The sequence below is a fragment of the Erpetoichthys calabaricus genome, chromosome 7, assembly GCF_900747795.2.
Source record: "Erpetoichthys calabaricus chromosome 7, fErpCal1.3, whole genome shotgun sequence".
Classification (NCBI taxonomy): domain Eukaryota; kingdom Metazoa; phylum Chordata; class Cladistia; order Polypteriformes; family Polypteridae; genus Erpetoichthys; species Erpetoichthys calabaricus.
In genome coordinates, this window is record NC_041400.2 from 24200069 (window position 1) to 24226195 (window position 26127).

Consider the following 26127-nt stretch of genomic DNA (forward strand, 5'->3'; position numbering starts at 1 on the left):
TATAATGTTAAGGTAAGTTAGGTTTACAATTTCTAGGAGAGCAGAAAAATGCGATACATGAAACCAAAAATGAAGTTTCGAGTCTGGCAGCTTTTAAAACTACAACTGCAAAAATAGCATCATAAGTAATTTAAGGAAATAGGTGAAATGGTAAAGCACTGCTTGTGTTGAATTAGAAGTACTGTATGGGAAGTGTTGTTTTATAGGTACAATGTATCTTACATCTTTCCTAGTTTGTTGCATGATCCTCAGACTTCTACTGCTCAACACTGCATAAGAACACACTGTGGTATAGAAGTACACCGAGTACCAACTGTCATAAATAATTACAATTACAGGCAGTCCCCGGGTTACGTACGAGATAGGGACTGTGGGTTTGTACTTAAGTTGAATTTGTATGTAAGTCGGAACAGGTACATTATTTTAATAAATGCTATTGTTGACCGACTGTAACCAAGTGTTCTGCCAATGAAAGATGGAGTTTCACCTCTCTCTGATCTTTTTATTATTTCTACTTTATTTTCAATGGTGATGGTTTTTCTCTTCTTTACTGTATCACCAGCACTTGCATCAGATTTGTGTTTCAGAGACATTCTTGAAGATTGAAGACAAAAAGTTAAGATGAGCTCTTCTCCACAGCACTGTACAGTACACGCTATCACAGCAGGAAGGAACCTGTCAACACGTCTGATGTACTGACAAGAGACAACTTCCTGCTATGTGCGTAACAGTACAAGCAGGCTTGCTATTGAGAATGACTGGGGGTGGCGAGGGGGGTTCATCACCAGCCCACCTCACAGTCACCTCCACTACAGTATGCTACCTACAGCGTCCGCTCACCGAGAACGAACACGGTGCGGCCAAAGGCAGGTAGTGAATCGCCCAACCCCAATTCAACAGGCAGCCATCCGAGGCACACTACAATGCTACCCCCGCCGCCCCGTTCAGCCACAACCGGGTCACCGCTTGCAGCATTACCAGCCGTGTGTGCTGGTCGGGCAGTCAGAAGCAGTAGCTGCGGCGGCATAGTGGGTGGGCAGCGAACCATCGTCCTGCACACAAGCGATAGCTGTGGCCCCAGTGACTATTGACCACGGGTCACCGCCTGCTGCTGGGAGCCGCCCGAGGAACACTACACTGCACGAGCAGCGAAATCGCTCGCCCCCCCCCCCTCCAGCCACCGCTTGCAGCATCCCCAGGCCGAAGATGATGGAGCGGCAGTTACTGAGGCGCATGCGTCGCAGCTGCGTCCTCGTTCGTAAGACGTAGGTCAGATGTCCGTAACCTGGGGACTATCTGTACATAATTACCTTCTTCGTGCAAATGATTTTCTAACTGGGAAAATGTATTTCAGCCTTCTCATAAAATTCCTTGTAGATTCAACTTGTGGCTAGTCTCTCAGTTGCAGTAAACTATGCAGACTGGAGTTGGAGTAACAGCTAGTCACCAAAAACATTATACAGCAATTAAGAGTCATGTTAGAACCAAATGCTACGTGAGGCTACTGCCTGCCTAGGTCAAGCTTTCCCAATATTAATCCTAGAAATGTAATTTTTCAAATGATTATTGAATTTTTAAAATCAGGGAGAGATGTACTTACAAATGTTTCAACAATTAGACTTATACACCCAATATAATGTGGACAAACAGTACAATAATTTCTCCCTCAACTTTGCCAACACTTACCTTTCTCTGGAGACCTTTTCCGGTTACCATTGCTTCGAGTTTCACGCTCTGGTTTTTCCACTGGCTCCTTTTTTTCTACCCTTTCCTGCTTCTCCTGTTTCACAGGACTTTTTTTAATTTTATCCTTTTTTACTTTATTAGCCATTGCCTCCAGGTACCCTTCTGGATACTGCCAATAAAGAAGAATTGTGAACTTCACATAATCTTAAACGGAGAGCACTAACAAAATGCGCAATATTACAGAAAACATGATTTTAGTAAATAAAGAGCACAAACATATATGAAAACTATGAACTGAACACCTTTGGCTTTGTATGTGTATATTTTTATTTAACTGTTTTACCAGTGGTCATAACCTACAGTGAATTCAGAAAGCATTCAGACCCTTTCACTTTTTGCATAATTTATAGTGCTGAAGAGTTTATTTATAATTGACAAATTTGTCATTTTTGCCCATCAAACTACATAAAGACAAACTGAAAACACATTTTAAGAAAGGTATGAAAATGCATTCAAAATCAAAAACTGAAATCCATCATTCATAGAAGTATTCACACCCTTTGCTGTGGCACTCCAAATTGAGGTTAGGGGTATCCTATTTGCTTTAATTATCTTTGTCAATAATTTGATTGGAGTCCACCTGAGGCAAACTGAATTGATTGGATTTCATTCAGAAAGACACAAACATGTGCATATGATGTTCCACAATTCACACTGCATGTCAGGACAAAACCTAAGCCACAAAGTCCAAAGAACTCTTTGTAGATCTATGTAATAAAACTGTGGTGAAGCATTAAGTATTGGATAAGTACAAAAATTTTGACTTTGGTATCGATACCAGATTTTAAGCCTTAGTACCAGTAACCAAAGTGGTACTGAAACAAATAATGAATAACTAAACAACTCCTCCCCCTGGGCACACCACTGAATGATTGTGTGCTTCCCTGTTCTATCACAATCACATGACTCTTTACCTTGCTGCTGCAATCAACACAAGAAATCAGGGGGATGGGATAGTACTCCTTTTGGAGTCTCCAGCACAATCATATTAATATACATGTTCAAAGAGCTCGACTCCCCATGAAAAACCGATCTAGATGCATTACTTTGGGGTGGGTCATAATCATGCTAATAAATGACTAACAATGAGATGTGTGAAAACTACAACTTACTTCCAGTACTGAAATTAATGAAATGCTGGTATTGTGCCGCTTAAAAATTTTTTTTTCCAGTACCAGTATACTGTGCAACTCTTTGAGGCAGAGCCGAACAAGAGTATAAAAACATTTCTAAAGCTTTGAGTGTTCCTAGAGGAGCAATGGCCTCAATACTTGGGAAACAGTCCTGGTGGTTCCAAAATTCTTCTCTTCCTAGAGTTGGCCGTCCAGCAAAACTGATTAAATGGGCAATAATGGTCTGAGTTAGGGATGTGACCAAGAACCCAATTGTTACACTAACAGAGCTTCACGAGCCCTCCACTGACATGGAAGAACCTGTAAGAAGGATTGCCATCTCAGCAGCACTCCACCAATCAGGTATTTATGGAATAGAGGCTAGACAGAAGCCGCTCTTGACAGTAAAAGACTATGACCTGATGAGACAAAAATTGAACTCTTTGGGCAGACCATGAAGCATCATGTCTGGTGAAGGCCAAGCACTGCTTATCACCTGCCTGATAACATCCCGACAGTGAAGCATGGTGCGTCATAATATGGTGTGCTTCTCAGCGGCAGGGACAGGGAGACTGGCAGAATTGGGGGAAGTATGAATACAGTCCAATATAGACAGATTTTTGAAGAAAACCTGCTCTAGAGTGCACGCAACCTTAGACAAGGGCAACAGTAACCCAAAATGCAGAGCCAAGACAGTTCTAGAGTTACTTTGTGACAAATCTCTGACTGTCACAAAGTGGCCAAGCCAAAGCCCAGACTTAAACCCTATCTGTGGCAATAACTAAAGATAGTTTGCATCTCGTCTAATATAGCTTAAAAGGATCTTCCAGGAGGAATGGGAAAACCCCCCGAAATGTACTGTGTAAAGCTTGTAGAGATTTACCCACGAAGACTTAAAGTTGTAATTGCCGCCAAAATGATTTCTAAAAAGTACAGAATTAAGGGCATAATACTTAAATGCTTGTGAGATTTCAATTTTTGATTTTTAAAAATTCTGCAACCCTTTCCAATAATATTTTCAGTTTGTTATTATTAAACATCAATTGACTTGGGAAAATGGCAAATTTATTAATTGAAAAATAAATTTATAACACAATGAATTGTGCAGAAAGTAAAGAAGTACGAATTCTTTCTGAGTTCAGTATATAAATACACAGTATATGGGCCTCAGGTTTCATTCTGTGATGTCTTTTGTCTGACATCCACAAGTTTGAATACATTAGTTTTCTTTGGGAATGTCTGTTCCTTCACAATTGCATGATGCAAGATTTTATTTGATTTATAAAAACTAAATTGGGCCACCGTAAAAGTACAAAATGAAAGCATGACACAAATGGTCAGGCCCAAGCAGAACTGATAATAGTTTCACAGACATGCCATGACTGAAACTATTATAAGGCCAATGTAAGACCAGACAGCATTATTACTTTAAGTAAAGCACACACAATGAAGTAGTACTGTCTGAATTCAATAAAATATTCACTTGAGAATTTGCATAGGCCCAAAAATCTTTATCAAATATCATTTGAAATATCATCTGGCATGCTTTAAACCCCTACACCAACTACTAGGGTTCTCACCAATTCCTAAAGTTGCAACATTTTAAAAGCCCTGCTTTTAGTTATCTATGTGCCTCTTCCTTTCTAGAACATCACTTGACAGTATCTCATTCTGACAATAGGGAGAACATAAAAAAATTAACTTTGTACGAAAACATATGCTTAGATATAAAATAATAAAAACTGAACTTATCAATACCTGCACGGTGAGACCAAGTTTCTTTGTTCTGTCTATACCTTCAGATGTCCAGGGTGCAGGCTCAGAGTCATCTCGTCTCAGCAGATAGCGCCAGACTAAAAAGCCACATTTCCCAATTTCAGGCCAGTATTTTACCACCTACATCAAAAAAAAAAAAAAAAAAAAAAAATCAGACCTTAAGCATACTGAAGCCATCAGAAAAAGTATTTCTGGTAGATCACATATCACAAAGTGTAAGAATGGTCTATACAGCACATTTTGCAGCATTCATGGAATAAATAAGCAGCAGGTTTTCTAAGGTGAACAAACACAAGCAGCTTCTGTTTCAAGAACAACAGAACTGTAACTTTATCATCAAAAATTTTGTTGATGAGCACCAGAATGATGGACATAAAGATACTCCAAAATCTTTTATCCTTTAGTATAATGTTTCCTGTCTTGCTATATGGTTGCGAGACATGGACACTATCCAGTAACCTGAGACGAAGAGTAAACTCCTTTGTTACTGTGTCTCTCCGGAAAATCCTTGGGTACCGTTGGTTTGACTTTGTGTCAAATGAGTGGTTGCTCATGGAGTCCTGAATGAGACACATTACCTGCATTGTGAGGGAGCATCAGTTACGGCACTACGGCCATGTGGCGCGATTCCCCAAGGGTGATCCACCTCATAGAATCTTCATTGTGGGGGACCTGAGTGGCTGGACCAGGCCAAGGGGTCGCCCACGTAACACCTGGCTGCAGCTGATAGAAGGTAATTTCCGGAGGGTGGGACTGGGCAGCGTGTCTGCCTGGGGGGTTGCCAACCAGGATCCCAAGCTGTTTCATTGTGTAGTGGGTGCAGCAACGCACTGTACCAGTGCATGCTCCCCAGCTTGACTTGTCTTGATAATGTTTTACATATGCTACTAATGTGAATGGAATTTTATAAAAAAACAAAACTAGAAAATAACAAGAGAATAAAACCTAACTTCTAGTAAACAAGCTCTTTAATATTCACTCATAAGGCTGAGTAGATAAGGAAAACAATAAAGCACTAAAGAACATCAGCTTGAACAGAAAAAGATTAATCTGTAAATCAAGTGCAGCATTTCAAAATAAAATAGCACTACATGTTCAACATCTATTATCTAACCAATATTTTTCTCCTCTGTAACACCTGCTTTATGGATGTCAGTTCCGGTGTTTTTTCTCATTCTGTGTCCTTTTTTCCCCTCACACAAATCTCATTTCCCTCTTTCTAATACACAGTGTTTAAGTAACTTGGACACCTCTGATAAATAGCTATCCACTACACTTCCAAAGACAACTTCAAGAAGAAAAAAAGTATTACAAATGGACTTCATTGTGTTATATTAATAAATGACATATAAAGGGATCTGGAACCATACATTGGGAGAACATCACTCACTACTCTCAGGCAAGAGAATAAGGTATTTAATAATAATAATACATTTTATTTATACAAGGCGCCTTTCAGAGAACTCAAGGACACCAAACAAACAATAAATAAATAAATAAATAAATAAAAGACACAATTATAAACAACTTAAAACATCAGAAAATCTAAAAATTAAAACCAAACAAAACCACTATAATCAAAAGGAAAAAGAAAAAGCCATTTTGAACAGATGTGTTTTAAGTTTACATTTGAAGGATGAATATGATTTGATATTTCGGAGCTCCGCAGGTAATGAATTCCAGAGCTTGGGAGCAAAACGGCTGAAAGCTCTGCTCCCCATGGTGGTTAGCCGGGCGGGAGGAACGGTCAAATGGGTGGAGGAAGAGGATCTAAGGTTACGGGATGGAATGGCAACATGAAGAAGGTCAGACAGATATGGAGGGGCGAGGTTATGGATGGCTTTAATGTTAACAGCAGAATCTTAAAATCAGTACGAATCTTGATCGGGAGCCAATGAAGCTGCTGCAAGACCGGAGTAATATGGTGAATAGATGGGGTTCGAGTGATGATACGTGCTGCAGAATTCTGGACTAACTGAAGCTTATGAAGAGATTTATTAGGGAGACCAAAGAGGAGTGAACTGCAGTAGTCCAGCCGAGAAGTGACAAGACTATGAACAAGAATGGCAGTGGTATGAGGAGTGAGGGAGGGGCGAATGCGATTAATATTACGTAGGTGGAAGCAAGCAGACCGGGTGATGTTATTAATGTGACATTGGAAAGATAGAGTACTGTCGAGGATGACACCCAGACTCTTGACCCGAGATGATGGGGAAACAACAGAGTTATCAATAATAAGAGAAAGATTATTGGTTTTGGATAATGATGATTTTGAACCAATGAGGAGAACCTCAATTTAAGAAAATTTGAAGAAAACCAGGATTTAATTTCAGAGAAGCAGTCAATAAGCGAGGGTGGTGGAAAAGAGGAGGTGGGTTTACCAGCAAGGTAGAGCTGGGTGTCATCAGCATAACAGTGAAAATTAATGTTATATTTGCGAAAAATATTGCCAAGGGGAAGAAGGTAAATAATAAAAAGAAGAAGCCCCAGGACAGAGCCCTGGAGCACATTAGAAGTAACAGCGATGGGTTGGGATGTGAAGATTTTAAGCTGTATGAACTGAGTGCGGCTTGAGAGGTAGGATCTAAACCAATCAAGTGGAGTGTGAGTAATGCCAATCAAAGATAATCTGTTAAGGAGAGTGGTATGATAAATAGTATCAAAGGCCGCACTCAGATCAAGGAGGATGAGAATAGTGATTAGACCAGAGTCAGCAGCCATAAGGAGGTCATTGGTAATTTTAACAAGTGCCGTTTCTGTACTATGAAGAGGGTGAAAACCAGACTGGAACTTTTCATATAGATTATTGTGAGATAAGTGGGTGTGGAGTTGGATAGCTACTATTTTTTCAAGAATTTTGGAGATAAAGGGCAAGTTAGAAATGGGGCGAAAATTATTGAAATTAGCAGGATCAGCACCAGGTTTTTTTTAGTATTGGGGTTATAGCAGCAGTTTTAAAAGATGAGGGAATAATACCAGTTGTAAGAGAAGAGTGAATGATGGCAGAAATGAGAGGTACTAGAGAGGGGAGGCAGGCTTTAACCAGAACTGTAGGCAGGGGGTCCAGCTGACAAGCAGATGACTTGGATTTGCAGATGAGATCTGAGATTTCAGAGGAAGTGGGAAGCTGGAAAGAAGAAAAAGAGTGAATAGGCGAGTGTAGTTCAGAAGGAATACAGAGAGGATCTGGACCAAGGTGCTGATGTATCTTTTGGATTTTCTCATTGAAAAAAGACATAAGAGAATTACATAAGGCAGCTGAGTAAAGGTGAGATGGTAAAGAGTCTGGAGGTTGTGTAACATTATTAAGTAAAGAAAACAAAGACTTGGTGTTAGCTGTATTACAAGTAATTAACTGAGTGTAATAATTAGATTTGGTTTGGGCTATACAATCCTTGTAATAGAGTAGATGATTTTTATACATCTCTTTGTGGACAAAGAGTCCGGACTTTTTAAACAACCTTTCAATTTGCCTGCCCTTAGCTTTCAGAAGCCGAAGTTCAGGTGTAAACCAGGGGGCAGAAAAAGAAAAAGAAACAGATCTGTTTTTTAGCAGAGCAAGAGAATTAAGAATACCATTAAGACAAGTGTTATGATATGAGACCAGTTCTATGGGAGTGGATAAATTATAAAAGTCCATTTGGGAATCAATTCTAGAAGACAGCAAATTCAAGTTAATATTCTTAATGTTACGAAAGGCTATGAGATGTGGAAGCTTAGGAACAGAAAAGGTAAGTTTGGCATTGAATGAAAAGAGAAAATGATCAGTTATAGTGAGTTCATCTGCTGTAAGATCAAAAGGAACAACACCAGAGCAGCAGATCAGGTCCAAGATATGTCCTTTACAATGGGTAGGAACATCAGTGTGCTGCTGGTATCCAAAACTCTCCAGGCAAGATAAAAAGTCTCTAGTGAGAGGGATATTGATATTGTCCAGATGTATATTAAAATCCCCCAGCAGAATTATATTTGGAGTAATTATAGATAAATGGGTAAGGAAGGTAGCAAGATCATTCCAAAAATTGTTGTTTGACTTAGGAGGACGGTAGACAGTTGCAATGATGGTAGGAACTGGCCCAGACAGTTGACACACAGTTGATTCAAAAGAGCTAACAGCAGGAGCAGGCAACGGCAGGACTTTCCACTTCTCGTGATAAATTATCGTGACACCTCCTCCACAGCCAGAGGCACGGGGTTGACAAGTGTAAACAAACCCCCCCATGGGGGGGAAGCAATCATTAAGTTGTGAAAAGTCTTGAGGTTGCTGCCAAGTCTCAGTTAAACAGAGAAAGTCAAACTTACGGTCAATGAGGAGATCCTGAATGAGATGTCCCTTGCTCGTGAGTGAGCGGATGTTCAGTAGACTAAAGCTGACAATGTTGCCGTCGCATTTGACAGTGGTGTTAGTCGACCGAGCTAAGCTGGCCAACACACTATGGTCAGCGTTCCTTTCTGTGTTATGTGGAGGGTGCCGAAAATCAGACCAAAAAGAGTTAAGTCCTTTCGAGGCATCCGTTCAGAATCTCTGGCGGGACCCACGGTGGATGTATCTCCGACGAGGGAGAAGTATGACGTCCGGGTCGAAATACAGCACCGACAGCAGAGGTACAGACTGGAGAAGACGCAGTCGAAGAAGCTCAGCAGCTGGGTACTGGAGGAGGCCAGTCGCAGGTTGGATAACGAGCGACAGAAGACTCCAAACAAACATTAACCAGGCGAATATCCTACCAGTCCACATTGTAGGAGAGGAGGCCACAGGCAGCTCAGGCGTCCAGAGAACAAACCGGTAAGTTTCAAACGAAACGGTGGTTAGGCTGAAGCTAAATGCATACACAGCATATACAGCCGCGCAGAGATGTCAGCAAAAATGGCAAAAAATACCATCAAAATCACTAGTCATAGCAAAATCACATAGTCTAGTTACCGGTGAGCAGCGGCGACCAGTCCCGCCAGCATTCACTCAAACTGGAAGTATGTCCAAGTGTTAGCAGATGCTCAACATGAGTTGTTGTTGCTTAGTTGTTGCTACAACAGATTGAGAGGAAGCAGCTGATATAGTTTACTTGTATGATGATGTTTCTCCCCTACCGTGGGAGGACTACTGAGTATGTCCTATTTGAAGGTGAAGCAGGTGAACATGAGGAGTTGAGGTACATGCCAGTAATATCCAATATTGTTATGTACTGGTTCGTTTCACAAACTATTTGTTAAAAAAAAAAAAAAAAAACTAATGGTATCACACACCTCTTATTTTACTTGCACATATTCTCAACTGTAGGCATTAAAAACAAACTGCATAAAATGTGAAAATGCACCCTAAACAATGTAATGTTTTGCTGTCTTTAAACTTGAAATCAAAATCTAGTTTGTCAAATTTACCCATTTTACACATTTCCTAATTATGTATCTGTCTTCTATCCTGTAATAACATAACATTGTCAAATATATTTAATCCAATTCCAATTCTCAGCAACACTGCAAAAAAAAAAAAAAAAAAAAAAAAAAAAAAAAGGCTTGTCCAAGATCCACAAATGCATGTACCCACACTGGGACAATTTGCAATAGGATTCAAATCAGCCTATTGACATGTTATAAGAAAACAGAAAAAAGGAACAGGATGCAGCAAGATAACCTTTGCAGATACAGTATAGGAAGGACAAGCATTTTTCCACATAGATAACAACCAGGAATGGAATTTATACCCAAGGTGCTTGATACATGACAAGGCTGAACTAATTACTGCACCATATTGATGTCCCACCCTCTTGTAAAAGCAATCACAAATTAACTATAATGTACATAACCAGCATTACAGTTACACACCCAGGATAACTGGCAACCTATATTAAATGGTAATGATTCACATTATTTCAGGATTAATTCAGCCATAACTACTGGTTCCCTCTGCTAATTAGTGTATTTTAAGTGCTAAGAAAAACTTTTAAAGGTCTTATTGTTCTTTCTTTTTTATTCTGTGTCTTGTGTGTTTAAGAGTGGCAAGTTCAAGTATAGATGATATCTTTTAAATAAAATGTTTTTTTCTTTTACGACATTTGTGTTAATAACACCAGAAATTTATTAGACATTTAAAATATTTTAGGAAACTGAGTAAAGAGTTTTGTATTAATAGTACAGGTCATTAATACCCAAGCAACTAGCTCAAAAATAGAATGGGGTACCAACACGAAACATATAGTAATTGTTACTTTCATTCATTATTTCAACAGCAGGCAAGTATTCCCTCTGAAGATCTCTGTGCTTAAAGGTACAGAGAAAATAAATTTAAACAGTTGTATTAAAAAGGGGGGTGAATATTACAATTAACAAGTGGAAGTTCTATAGAGCAATCAGTACTAATATAAAACAAGGCAGCTCTCCCATATTTGATGATTGATCATGCAAGATATTCATCAGTGAAACCATCAAAATGTTAACAGCAATATTGAGGAACCTGCACTTGATTACTGCATGAACAAGAATGGTCAAAGAATGTTCGTATTTTTTTTATATTTCATGCACTACTTAAATGTGATTTGTCTGGTAAAGGTGTGGCCATATTAAAGCCATTACTCAACTAACCAAAGTGTGATCCTGATTGAAGTAATGATTACAAAAGAAAACTCATTAGTTTCTGTAGCCATTTAACAAAATGTTTTCTGCTGCCTTAAGAATCTAATAAATTCTTTTGGCCTAAATGGACAATCGTAATCTGTACAACTCAATATACAAACTCAAAAAAAAAAATCTTTCTTACATTGTTGGCAGCTTTGTATTACTAAATATTTCTCAATGGGAAGGAATACATCAACACTTTGGATAACAGGGAAAAACGTCAAGTACAGAAATGACTTGAATAAAATTCTGATGCCCTACTCAAAAAAGGTGAAATTGGAACACATTAAGTATTAAACAGGATCAAAGCCTTCAGACACAGCAACATGGTACTGACTAAAAAACAAAACAAATATTGTACTGGAGTTGTTCAGGTATAGATCTAACCTGTTTTAAGTACAATGTCTCACACGTGCACATGGGAGGCAGCTAAAGGGCTTGAGTAAGGGCAATTTCGAATCAGACCGGGATGTGGCAGAGTGCACAGACTCTTTTTCTCCCTTTCCTGCAGACCATTCACGGGAGATTCCACCTGGCCCTCTTGATGTCACTTCCGGGTCCGAGCCAATGGAAGAAGACCTTGCCGGCTCCGGCCCCTGTGATGTCATGTCTGAGCTCGAGCCTATGGCTGAAGACCCTTATGAGCCCAACCCCTTTGACCTCACTTCCTGTTTTACCCTATAAAAGCCTCCACCTTTTCACTATTCCCTCAGGTCTGTTTTGGACTCCGTTTGATGCAGATCAATGCTATCATTTACTTGCAATTTGCTGCCAGGAAACCAAATATATGGGTGGCTGCCCCAAACCTTGCTATGGATCTTTGTGGAGTTTGTGACAGGATGGTTGGATCCCGGAAGAGAAGGGGAGAGGACCTGCAATGTACCCAGATGGGAGCGTACCATGTGAGTTTTCAGGTGGGGAGGGTGTCCCGTGGTTCAGAGAGACCCGGTACAGGCTCAGCTCCTGGCATGCTTAACTAGGCAACCTAAGCAGACCAGGGAGTGTGTGGGAGGGGCTCACAGAATTGGGCTGCTCCAGAGGGGGGAGGCAAACGGGGGCTTATTATGCTCTCTCAGGGAAGAGTGCCCACCTCCCTGTGAAGCCAGAGCCCAGATTTCCACCTAGGGGTGCCCCAGACTGGCATGTGAGTAGAGTAAGAAACAGGAGGTTGGACCCAGAGCGGCCGACCCACAAACAAGCCTGGTCTTTATGGGCAATTGTAGGGCAGTGGTTACGACCACATGAGAGCAAGCTCTACCAAGTAATAGAGCAGGTGGCCTGCTACCTGCTTCTAAAAGCACTACCCTGTGGTATCACCCAGCCGGTCTGGGGTAAACAGTTCAAGAACATGAAAGAGCTCATAGAGCTCCTGGAAACATGCAGGATGGCCTCACAATCTGAGGGAGCAGAACCGTCCCTTAGTCAAGCTCAGCCAGAGTACGTCCCAAAACCTAACCCCCCCTGAGTGACATGGCAACTCCCGGACAGTCACGTGCCAATATGTCATCCATCAGCACTGAGACGGAACAGGAGGAAACCAAGGCCCTTGAGGTTGGCCCGGACCCTCTCTCCATTTTGCAGTTTCAAATTAGAGAGACACCGGCTTCTTTTAAAAGGGATCAGTGGAATGACGATTCCCTTAATTTTGCCAAAAATGCAGCGGTCTTGGTCAATGGCCAGCGCACTCACCAGTCAATGCCACAGGGTCCTCACTTTGTTTTGGAAAATGACCTTCTGTATCGTTTAGCAGAGCATGACAGACAGGAACAGAGGCTACTGCTAATCCCACAGACCTTCCAGATACAGGTCTGAGAGTCAGCATATGCCTATCTCCTAGGTGGCCATTTGGTCACAGAGAAAACTCTGGAGCAGATCAAGCTCCGCTTTTATTGGCCGGGAATCAATTAGGAGGTTTGTTGCTTTTGCACTTCCTGTCCAGAGTGTCAATTGCGACAAATTTGTAGGAAGGACCATGCTCCTCTCGTTCTTATTCCTCTATTTGATGTCCCATTTCACAGAATTGGGGTGGATTTAGTCGGACCCCTAGAACCATCAGCCCAAGAACACAAGTACATTTTAGTCCTCGTGGATTATGCTACCAAATACCCCGAAGCTGTTCTGTTGCACTCAGCTACTTCTAAAACCATCGCACAGGAGTTGGTAGTGGTCTTTGCACGAGAGGCATCCCTAAGGAAGTCCTGACAGAACAAGGGACATCATTTACCTCAGAGATGTTCAAGGAGACTGCCAAGTTATTTAAAATAAAGCATCTAAAGACTGCAGTGTATCATCCTCAAACCGATGGTCTGGTAGAGAGATTTAATCAGACTCTCAAACAAATGCTACATAAGGTGGTCAACGAGGATGGAAGGAATTGGGATCAGCTCCTCCCCCCTCATCTTTTCTGCCTATCGGGAAGTCTCACAAGCCTCTTCGGGGTTCTCCCCTTTTGCGTTATTGTATGGGCGACAACCCCGGGGCATATTAGACATTTTAAAAGAAGGATGGGAAGAAGAGGGCCTTCCCTCTACAAACATATTGGAGTATTTCGTGCAATTATGCAATAGATTCGGTAAAATTCAGTCCCTCCTTAAAAGTCACATGGAAGAGGCTCAAGCAGCACAGGTCCGATATTACGACCAAGGCACATCTCTCCGGGAGTTCCTCCCAGGAGATCAGGTCATGGTACTAGTACCTACCTCCCACTCTAAGTTACTAGCCCATTGGCAAGGTCCATACGAAGTTAAGGAGAGGACAGGACTCGTCGATTATTTGGTGAGTCAACCCAATCGTCGGGCGAGGGAGTGGGTTTATCATGTAAATCTGCTGAAACCGTGGAAGGATAGGGATCCCGATCCCTCCTCTGGTCAGCCCCGCTCACTCTTTGCTCACGTGAGTAGCCTTAACTTTGGTGCGGATTTAAGTCCCAGACAGTGACGGGAGCTGGAAACCGTTATCCTGTCCGTCCTGGAGGTAGTGAGTGAAAACCCCGGAAGGACCTCTCTGATTGAGTACGACATTGTGACAGAGCCCGGGGTTGTAGTCCGAGAACGTCCATATTGCCTTCCCTAGGCAAAAAGAGCGGAAGTGGAGCTTGAGATCAAGCATATGTTGGAACTAGGAGTAATACAGGAAAGTCATAGTCCCTGGTCCAGTCTCATTGTCTTGGTCAATAAGCCTGACGGGAACTGGAGGTTTTGCAACAACTTCCGTCGACTTATTCAAGTCTCCCAATTTGATACTTATCCAATGCCACAAGTGGACGACCTCCTCGAGAGGCTAGGACAAGCTTAGTATTTGTTTCTTTGGATTGAGCGAAGCCATCTATTTAGGCTACCTGGTGGGTCGGGGTACCGTAAAGACGCAGTGCTCCAAAGTAGATGCCATTTTGAAATGGCCCCATCAGCGAACCAAGCAGCAGGTCCAAGCCTTTCTCAGGCAGCCGGGGTACTACCGCCAGTTTGTGCCCCGGTTCTCGGAGACAGCAGCGCCCTTGACTGATTTGACAAAGAGGGCCCCAAACATTGTGGTATGGACTGACAAGACAGGCGCTGCATTTAGTGACTTGAAGCAGGCCCTTACGTCCGCACCTGTTTTGAAAGCACCAAACTTTTCTTTACCTTTTATCCTCAAAATGGACACTTTGTAAACAGGCCTGAGGGCCGAGAGAGGCTTTGGCAATTAAATGGGCAATTACTCAGCTGAGGTACTACCATTTGGGCCAGGAATTCACCCTTGTCATGGACCATGCACCTTTACAGTGGATGGCCCTGCACAAGGAGTCGAATCCGCAGGTCACTCAGTGGTTTCTTGACCTCCAGCCATACAAGTTTTCGCTCATTCATTGCCGGGGCTCTCTTCACATAAACGCCGATGCTCTTTCTCGGGTTCACGACCTCTCGGTTAGGGTCGCCTGACCCGACAGGTCTGGGCTGAGGGGGGTCCTTGTCACACATGTGCGCAGGGAAGGCAGCTAAAGGGCTTGAGTAACGGCAATTCTGAATCAGACCGGGATGTGGCAGAGTGCACGGACTCTTTTTTTCCCTTTCCTGCAGACCATTCACGAGAGATTCCACCTGGCCCTCTTGATGTCACTTCTGGGTCCAGGCCTATGGAAGAAGTCCTTGCTGGCTCCGGCCCCTGTGAGGTCATGTCCAGGCTCGAGCCTATGGCTGAAGACCAGCCAGGAAACCAAATATATGGGTGGCTGCCCCAAACCTTGCTATGGCTCTTTGGTGTCACAAGTTGTCATTTTCTTTGAAAAGATAGAGAAAATGCAAGTCTTGAACAGTTTTGTACAGAATAGTGGAATAGTGGTCAATGTAGATTTGTGAGGTTGGTAAAGACCACAGTTTCTACACTCAGCTGTAACTGCTGCTAAAGCACTTTGAGCTACATTATTTGTATGAAAATGTGCTATATAAATAAATGTTGTTGTTAAAGGTTCATTCCCTCTGTATGTGTAGATATGAAAAAAAAATCTACATTTAAACTTAAAAAAAAAAAAAAAAAAAAAAAAACTAAAACAAAAACATCACAATGACCAACAAAATGTAAGCTTTCTGCTGGTGGTTTAAATCATATAAACAAGTACTCTGGTCTAAATTATTAGGTTTTGACTATGATGCCACAGACACACAACACCCAGGTATCCATGACAACAATGATAAAAGTTGAATTCAACTCCTTAGTCAGTGTGTGGTGGAATTCTATTTTACGATTTTTTGAGACAGAAATGTATGGCATTCATAAGTATCCATGGAAGGCTCCAGGTTTCACTCATATGAATTCAAAGCTTTTGGCACCTTAGAGTTCTTTAAAAGTTTGCACTTGCAACATAATACTTCAGGAAACTGTAAAAGAAACGGACCTTGTAGATTCCATCGTAGCGGTTGCCCTCTTCAGGGGCATACTTGCTGATACGACGACCTTTCGAGCTCCGCACAACACGCACTGGTTTTCCAGCTCTCCAGTTCTTGGACTCTGCTCCATTTTTATCATTCAGAGGTGCATCACAGTTCAGTGCTAAAGCTCTAGAAAATAGGAAACAATACTACTATAATTATACTATTAAGAATGTGATTACTAGTAATGTGACATTTATAAATTACAGAAAAATGTATCTTCCTAAAACCTATCTTCAGACAAATTAACCCACTACCAACAACATCACTCCTTAAATCTGCCTCTGCTACCTGAACATTTTGAGAAGTAAAAAGAGTACAAGCTAAACCTAAAACAAAACTATAGCTGAAGAATTTCCTAAAAACATTTTCAGACATTTCCAAAGATTCAAATAAGTTATTAATAATACAGTAGACTCTCAGTTAACTGGCACCCATGGGGATTGGTAGATGGCCAGATAAGCTGGTTGCTTGAGAGTTACTATTAAAAATAGGACTAGTAGTGTAGTCCATAGTAATCAAAAGCAAACTGACTCTTTGAGTGCTGAATATTTTTTTCAGCATATGGCAGGAATGCGCAGCAGAGCAGCTATCACCCACCAGAGCTGTCTTCACGTAGCTGCCGGAACTAAAGGTGGATCTGGTGGAGAGAATGCGCACAGCAAAATATTCCGCAGACAACATTTTGTGTATTATTGCTGAATCAGACTCTGACTTATCCTGCACCGATTTTGATGCAAGTGATCTGGAGATTGAAAACGAAAGTGATGTACCAGCATCAGCTGATCGGTCCCCAGCTAATCATAGTTCTGAATAAGTTTGTGTAGTGGCCGGTAGCTGCATAAGAATATGCGCGACAGTTATCCAGGTGCAACAGAACTTTACTATCTTCTGACATGACTTATTTTCTTAAATTATGTTTGGCACTGGAAACAATCAAATGGTGGGACCACTTCATAACAATTTCAGCATCCATCCAGCTGTTGCCCCACAGAGAGGTTAATTATGCCATTAAGGCACCATGGATTGGCAAATTTGCTGATCACATATAAATACTTTACCTTATGAGTTCTTAAAGCATATGCTCTTTATGTGGCTTGAACCTTTTCATTACCACCAGCCAAAGTACAATTTGGCAGACACTTCCACATTAACCAAGTCTCATTTGCATTATAAATCTGTTTTGCTGTCAAGCCATTTTTTTCAATTAATTCACTAAACACATTATGAAATGAAGCTGTAGCTTCAAACTCTGCCGATTTCTGCTTACCTGACAAGTTTACGAATGCCATGGCAAACCTTGGATCGAGTAGGCCAGGCAATTGAAAATGGACACTGACTCTCAAAAACTTAAATCAACAAATACCAACCGACCATATTATAGACAAAGAAAGGGTAGATGAGGTTAGATCGGATATTTACACACGCGGGAGATGTAGACAAGCATGTGGTGTGAGAGGTGTGGCCTTAACATGGGCTGCGCACCAAGTTTAAACTTAAAATAAAATAGATTTCGTGGAATTGTAAGTATTTCTTCCGAGTTTTTGCCGATTGCTTGAGAGTGCCAGTTGCTTGAGTTCCGGTTAACGGAGGGTCTGCTGTACAAGCACCATCAATTATAAAAAGATGCAACTTAGTGGTAAAACTAATTATCGTAAGGGTAGCTTTCACCTGGAAGCAAGCAGGATTTTCAGCCTTAAAGAGAATTAGTTATAATGTATAGCAGAAAAAAGTAAATATCTGAATTTGAAAAATAAACAAATCTACAAATACTTTAATGTGGTTATTTGTTGCAGGATGTGACACCAAGGTTATAAAGCAATAAAAAAAAAAATTAAAAAAAAAAAATAGAAGGCAAAGTCATTTTCCCCCTAAGTAAATATTAAAACGCTTTCTTAAAAAATATTAAAAGTTTGCTTAAGGTTTATTGACAGCTTTTTGTTTATATTTAATACACTTAATTTGGCGTTCAATATTTGATCTGATTTGACTTGAAAGTAATGCAAAAACTGCTTGGAATGTTCGAGAAAACTGCCTAAATAAATTAAATTCTATCCTCCCTAGTCTGGTCAACACTGGCTTCCATAAGTATATTTAGAACTCAAAATAACAATCGCTTTGATAGATGAGTGTCCCCTTTTTAAAATGATCATGTGTCTATGATTAGGGTTACTCTAAATGTCAAAGTAACAATCTCTTGACATGTTCTGTACCATTTAAATGCTAAAACAAACAAGTGTGTGAAAGACACTGATTCTTTGAGGAGAATGTTTAGGACGCTTAAACAAAAAAGGAAACACTCCAGCTCCATGAATATTTAAATGTTTGTATTTATAAACTGTAAATTAGTATTAATTGGGTAATTGCCCATTAATATTATATATGAAGGTTAAAGTGTTAAACTTGGTTTTGAGAATTTCATTTCAATCACTGACTAAATGAGAAGCTATTTAGCTGCTATAAATGCATTTAGTTTTTCCTCCCTAATTTACATGTTACATGAATCTACATCTGATTTTTTTTTTCTTTCAAAATTTCTAAAGGAAGCTAAAATAACATACATCCTTGGTTCCTAATCTCTGGAACAACAATACGTACCCAGGTCTGTTTGTAAAGCTACTATTAACACTAACATTTAAGTTGAGGTTTAAAAAATCCTCCACTCCTGTCATGATTCCTTAAGATATTGCTGAACCTATTTGTTATACTATGATTCCAACCATCTAGTTCCATGATGCAGAATTGAATTGGTTACAAGTAAATGATTCTGAAATGTGCTTCAATGTGCTTTGTATTTTAGGTCATTCCTGCAGAACCAGATATTAGAGACCTGTGTTTATAATGAATAAAATATATAGAAATAGTGTAACACATCACTGGTGAGAGGGTTGAAATAAAGAAATTGAGCCTAACAATGTAAGCTTTTCAGTAAAATTAACTATTTACTACCAATTATGACATTGATTAGAATGAATATCAGTAACCCCTGATTTTCAGATTCTGCACTTCAAATCTTAGACATCCTCCTCTCTTGATGTTGTGCTGCATAATGTGTTCTTTTTCTTTTTTTCATAAAATAACTAGCAAGGAATATTCACATTATAAGGCATTAATAATAACAGCCCATACTTGTTTATCCCAATTTATTTAAAGTTAATTGTTTACTTTTAGGTACGAGTATACCAACAGACAGAAAACAAGAGAATTTATTTGTGTTATATGATGCAGCAAATGATCGTTCTGAGAAAAGATGAGAAATGTTTAGAAATTGTGCTAAACCTGTAACAACACTGAATTGAATAAAACATTAACTTGTGTTAGGTGTTAAGAGATCAGTTAGACAAACACTTACAAAAATTATGAATTCTATCCTTACAATTCTTTGATACATTCTACTAAGTAAATTATGCCTACCTTGAATCATAAGTGGAAGTGCACTTAAGTATAAATTTAAATTAAATTGAAATTAAAAAGGTAAGGCTGCAGGTAAAGATTAAACTTTATAATCATATAATATGAATAATCTTCATATTCAACTATCAAGTATGTTGTGGAAAGCAGTTAATTAATTACAGAAATACAGATTTTTCTGTCTTTGTTAGACCTCACATTTATATCAATAACCCTCACATTTATATCAATAGAACAATTTTCAGAGAAATACTGGATATTCAGCTAATTAACATCCTGTTGGATTAAGAGACCCATATACTAATATGTGGGAAAGAGATATGAAAAACATGATTTAGTTTTTATATAGATAATTTTACAGCACATACTATTGTAATTGCTTTTGAAAAACAGTCAATTAAAAACTGGAATACGATAATGATACATTTGTGCATAACCGCATATTAATATTACAGTAACAATTTTACAGAAGAGTACTTCACAAGTTATATATGTAAGTATTAAAGACTAGAAAAAAAGCTGAAATTGAGAAAAACAGGTTCTGATTTGAAGGTCAGAAGTTTTCATACAAACATAATGAAAAGGTTTCACATTTAAGGTGTTATGAAATATAATAAACGACAAACAATGTATTTTGAACATGCATGAAAATGAAAGAAGTCAATTTGACCATACCTATTCATGTGGGTAAGAGTTTGATCAAAAGAATGCTCCCCAATCCGTTTATTTCCTGAGAGGTCACGTCCCCCACTTCCAGTGTAAGTGAATTCATCTCCTCTGTCCTGTGTAATAGACCAGAGAATCCATCCATTGTTCAAGTACATTTTCCAATATAAGACTGCATGAAGCCACAGCCAATCCCTGGTAGCAATGGGCAGCAAATGGCAAGAAGTAAACCTGGTTCCCTTTTACACATACCCATATTTCACTCACACCAGGCTTATTCTGAGCTCCACTCAACCCAATAGATTGCATGAACTTTGACAGGAAGCTGAAACTCCCAAAAAATAGGGAGAAACTGTAAACTCCCATGATGAAGATACCTGCAGATGGAAATCAAACCTGTATCCAAAGAATGTGAAAAAGCAACTCAAGCTGTTGTTTTATTGGGCTAGCCCCAAAGAGTAATCCAAAGTTTAATAATGTATAAATATAATTACTGTAATATTATTGTAAAGTTTATTATTATTATTATTTTTATTTTTTTTTAGAAAAAATGGCACATGCAAGTTGCCAAAGGCCAAAAAATCTCAGAGGTTAACCCTGAGAAATTAAAAAAGTACATACTACAATGAAAAAGTTGTATGTGATATAAAAAAGTTAATCTTTTACATATATATTGCAGCTCACACAATTACAAGAGCACAAAATCATAAAGATTCCAACAGCAAAAAGAGGCAGATAAAAAAAAAATAAGACCACCTTATTTTGTGAAAGTAAAACAAAATAAAATAAGTCTAATTTTGCATACTTTGTATGAAGTATAACAAATGTGCTAACAAGAACAAAAGCAATGTGGAAAACAGTTTTCATAAATAAGATACACAGAAGAATATTGACAGATAGTATACAATTAGTCAGAAAACACTGATAGACTCTTAAAAGAAGTAACATATTACCTACTTAAACTTGTAATGTTTCCCAACATGGCTTCATTATATACTTAAAAATCCTTCTAAACATTTTAAAATTCTCAGGAAATGTTTAAAACATTCAGCAGTGGATCACACAAGGAGAGAATGCAAAGTCAAAGGAATCAGACAAAAATAAAGAAAGCTTCTGAATTAAACCTGACTTTACAATTTACCAGGTAAGGTGGTCTCCAGTGAATTTCCTCACTATGTGCATTTCTCTATCTCTTGCTCCACCCTGCCATTGACCGTTCACCACAAATGTTCTCCTTACTCCAAAATGAAACAGCTAAATGGTTTAATTTCAGCCTGAATCCCTCCCCGGGGTCATCTCCAGGTTCTGAACAGCAACACCATACTAAAACTATATCTAGATAAAACTATATGTAGTATATTATACCATGTGTTTCTGCAGCCCTGGTCACTACATAGCTGTTACAGGAAGGGCATTTAAAGAAACTTCAGGGCTACCTTTCATGAAAGGTCAACACAGTTCCACTCTTCCTTCCAGACTTTCAAGATATAACTTTTAAAAGGCAATATGGTTACAATATTCCAGTGTCATTCAATACATCCACTGGTAATAATGTACTACGTCCAACACAACACTTAGCTCAATATTGAGAAGCCTACCCTCTAGCATCTTCCAGAGTTTTCTTCTCTCCCTCTTTAGTGACTCCAAGAATATTCCCTTCGGAGTAGCCACTACCTGTAGAAAGCCTGTTTGGCCTCACTGAAATGCAGAAATTTGTCTTCTCTAAAGTCTGTTTTTGTTTCCGGACATGTATGACAATAAGCAAATAAGACATTTGCTATATAGTAAGCAGATAGTTGTTTATGTATAACTAGTTTCTATAGTTATAATATAAATGCTAATTGCAACTTGAAAGATAAAAAGCACAAGAACAGTGGTCCACATACATGAATTCATATAACAAAGAATCTAATTATTCACCATGTTAAATGTTGTTTAAAAAATTGAGCAAGACAGATAGAATAAGACCCATAATGATCAGGTTAGGACACAATAGTTATTTTGATAACTTCTTAATAACACAGTCCAGTGACAAATTTAATTATGGATGCTTAACATGCTAAATAAAATAGGATCAGTCTAAGGATGATAATCCAGTTGATTTAGGTAATCACACCTAGGTAGGTAGGTAGGTAGGTAGGTAGGTAGGTAGGTAGGTAGGTAGGTAGGTAGGTAGGTAGGTAGGTAGATAGATAGAGTAATCATAAATACCTGTGATGTCAATTGTCACAAACATTATGGTGCCCTGAAAATATCCATGTATTTAAAGTGTTGTAATTTCTACATGCTGTGACCCAATTGTATGCAAACACCTTTAAATTAAAGTCTTCAATGTGCGCTTTAACCATGTCTGAATTTTTTAATTTATAATTTTAAACTGTGGAGCAGTGGGGTAGAACAAGGAAAAATGTGTCTTTGTCCCAAACATTATGGGGGGTACTGTATTGTATACAGAAAAGTACTTATTTAATTACATAGTACTTCTTACACATCTGATTAACTGATCAACCAATACATATACTGTATAGGTTTATATTTTTTATTTTATAGAATGAATGTGAACTGAATGAAACTTCAAAATTTGTAACAAACAGGAACCGTTAACAGTATATTTTTTGTTTCATTTCCTACTATTAAAAATATATGAAGTCATTGAACGTACTGTATGTTTTATGGCAGTGGTGATTCTTTTGGCTGAAAGAATCCATTTAAGAAGAGAAAAGCCATGGAGATGGAAGCAGGTCGAACAATTTAGAAGAGAATGAACTCTTTCACCAACTACATAAAAGCTCAGGACAACTTTCATCCAGCTGAAAAGAACCTCAAGACACTTCTTGCAATGCTTCATCCATAACTAAATGGAACAATGCCAAATAAGCAATGCCAAATAAGCACAGAAAGTTAGGCGTAAAAAGCCTCAAAAAATAAAAATAAGTGTTGTATGTATGCTACCTTTTCAAAATGCATTTATTAATTTTGTTTATTTTATAGTATATTGTTGTACAATTATATTAACATCTCTTTTTTTTATCATTTACATAAACATAATTTACATATGTAATATACATATCTTGGGGGCAGAAATTAAACTGGGCTTAAACATTAAAGTACATCATATGAAAAAGAATTGTGGGTTAAGTAGAATTGTCACTGCCCACAACTAGACAGCAAATAGAATTAAGACACTAAACAGGAATCTGAGTTGCAAGGAAAGTTGTGTGAAGCCTCATGTGGCATAGAGTGGGTAGTTTAGGCCTCCATATTAACGACAGCTATTAATTTATATGTCAAATGGAAGCTGGTTAGAGGGTAATTAGGCATAGTGATTCATAAGTTTTGCTTTATACTGAGTACTATACACAAATGTAATGAGTTACCAAGTAGTGAAATTGATAAAATTAATTTGGAAACTGCAAATGCTGACTTCATGATATGTTTCAAAAACTTAGTAAATAGAGATTCCTGACAAAACTTTTCTTATATTCATATGTCCAATTATACTTCTTAAATGTGTTCACATTAACAGTTGTTATACTTCTCTTCAGAATATACTAGCATAATGTAAAGATGACTACAAATATGAGAAAAGTTAATTAAAAATAAGAAGGATTTAAATGTTTACATTAAATTTGTTAAAGTTCATTAGACTTCTGGTGAATGATTACATTTTATCCTCTTTTGGGTTTGATTGTCACAAGAAATACATGTTGCAATATGAAAATTAAAAAGTAGTGTCATCTTAAAAAGGATACATTTTTTCAACTGAAACTTAAAATTACTCACTTAATGAAAATAAAGTATCTCATTAAGAAATGGAGACACATGGAGATGTACACATAGATGTACCTAACAGGAATATTGCCCTTTACTGACGGTCGCAATAAACATACTGAATGAACTAAGTTTTACTTTATCATGCCTTTGTAGGTTCGGAAACCAAACACTGGATTGACATGACAGTCGAGAGCATACTTTGATTTGGCAACAAACATGCAAACTTTAGAGAGAAATGTGGCCAAACAGGTAATACAGTTGCCTCACAAAACTAAGACACTTTTTTGTAAATTTTCCACATTTCTTGAGTGACGAAATAAGTATCCCCTATATTTCAAATGCATAAAGCTTCTCCTTGCATGGAGGTTCTAAATTGCTGAAGAGTTAATGTGTGTACTGAATATGGATTTCAAATAGTGTATAATCAAAACAAAAGTTGAAAATTTGCTGCTTCAAGTACTAGGTATTGTTTATGGAATTTTTCATAACCGTATTCAGTTTGAGATTAATAAAAATATTAATTGAAAAAAAGTGCCAAACATCCTTTATCTACACAATAAACTTAAAGAAAGAAGTAAGTTGCTTGCTTGAAGAACCCACCACTTCATCTTCAAATCCTCCAGCCAAAACCAAGGAGTATGATCCATCATTGCTACGTCCATGAATTCCTCCTACATGTGGCCTGTGAACACCTGCTTCGCTCACCTTGAAAATGAGAAAAAGAATTATTAAACTTCCTATTTTCAATTTTTGTGAAATATGTTTAAACTTAAAAAAAAATTTGAAAAAAAGCTGCTGGTTTTAAACAAATATATAAAATTTCGGTTACAAAAAAATAAGGATTTCACCTGTGCACAATGACGGAAAATATACATTTTATATTATAATACATATAATACATATGACAACTGTGTCTTCATTGCAAGTACCCTGAAGGAGCACCAGGACTGAACCAAATGATCAGTCTCAAAAATCTTATTGGACCAGCAATAAAACAAAACAGTTTGCTTATTTTCTAATCACCATGGTTTGCTAAGCTACATACTAACACAGTTGGGTGCAAATTGTGTCTCATATATAATATACAGTCTGCAGAGAACTTTAACCTAGAAGACAAGTTTAAAATGTATTCAGTAATTAGCTGTGTGTTACCCATCTTCACCTCAAAAAATTTCTAAGACAATGGGGCTCAATTATACTGCTGTCAGTTAATCAGATGTATCAGACATACTACGTAACAAACTAGATACTTTTTTGTATACAATATTTGCAGCCGTTTTCTTTCGTTTTTTAAACCTGGGCTAATATCACTGTTGCTCACTCAAGCTACTTTGTCTTGAACATGTTCCATACAATTGCACAATAGTAAAACATTCTGTCCCAAACTCATTTATATGAAGGTGTTGAAAAAGAAAAATATACGTAGACAGATGGAGAAGGAATAATGATCACTGTTGACCTGACGTGCTTACAGTGTACAGGTCATGTTTATTTTGTCAATTGTTAATTGAAATATGTGCTTAGACAAATAAAGCACTGTGTCATCTACTAGTTATGTGTGGCTTCAATATACAGTCATTTGTAAGAGAAATGCAGATGTTGCCATCAACCATTTGTGCCACCAGTTCTTTGTAGGTGTACAAGCATGACAGGTAGTTAGTGAGCAATCACCATCGAAATTCTCAGTGTTAAGATTTTTGCTGCAGTCAAGGAAACAAATGCATTGCTCAAAAAAGAAGGACAAAAACATTATCTATATTCTTACACAGAAAATTACTGCTAAATATACCAATGTATCAATATACATTAAGAAAATGTTTACACATATAGGAAATAATGTTCTAAATGCTCATGCACTGAAGGTAAACATATTTTTTAAAACAATGCTGCTTGTTATCATAGATTATCACTTTGGATAACCATTTACTTCTTTGTTCACAACCACAGTGGCAATCAGAATTTTACTGTGGTATTTTTCATTTCAATCAACTATGCTGTTATCATATATACTGTTTTACTTTAAATGTCCTTCTAGTTTAAAAAAAAAATAACTTCCATTTTTTTTTTGTATGTTTGAGGAAGTATTCTCACATGCAGGTAACTTCATAGTGTTTGGGAAGCATAGA

General features: G+C 38.4%; 1 protein-coding gene across 1 annotated transcript in view; it reads right to left on the minus strand.

Annotated features, from left to right (window-relative positions):
- Window positions 1-26127, minus strand: part of LOC114654420 (E3 ubiquitin-protein ligase UHRF2-like) — a 176585-nt gene that overhangs the window by 28985 nt on the left and 121473 nt on the right. Inside the window, exons 9-13 of the mRNA XM_028804976.2 lie at window positions 24602-24706; window positions 20237-20343; window positions 16117-16279; window positions 4617-4754; window positions 1687-1855 (exon numbers count right to left, since the gene is read on the minus strand). Of these exons, the coding sequence (XP_028660809.1) occupies window positions 1687-1855; window positions 4617-4754; window positions 16117-16279; window positions 20237-20343; window positions 24602-24706 (682 nt within the window). The remainder of the gene's footprint in view (window positions 1-1686; window positions 1856-4616; window positions 4755-16116; window positions 16280-20236; window positions 20344-24601; window positions 24707-26127) is intronic.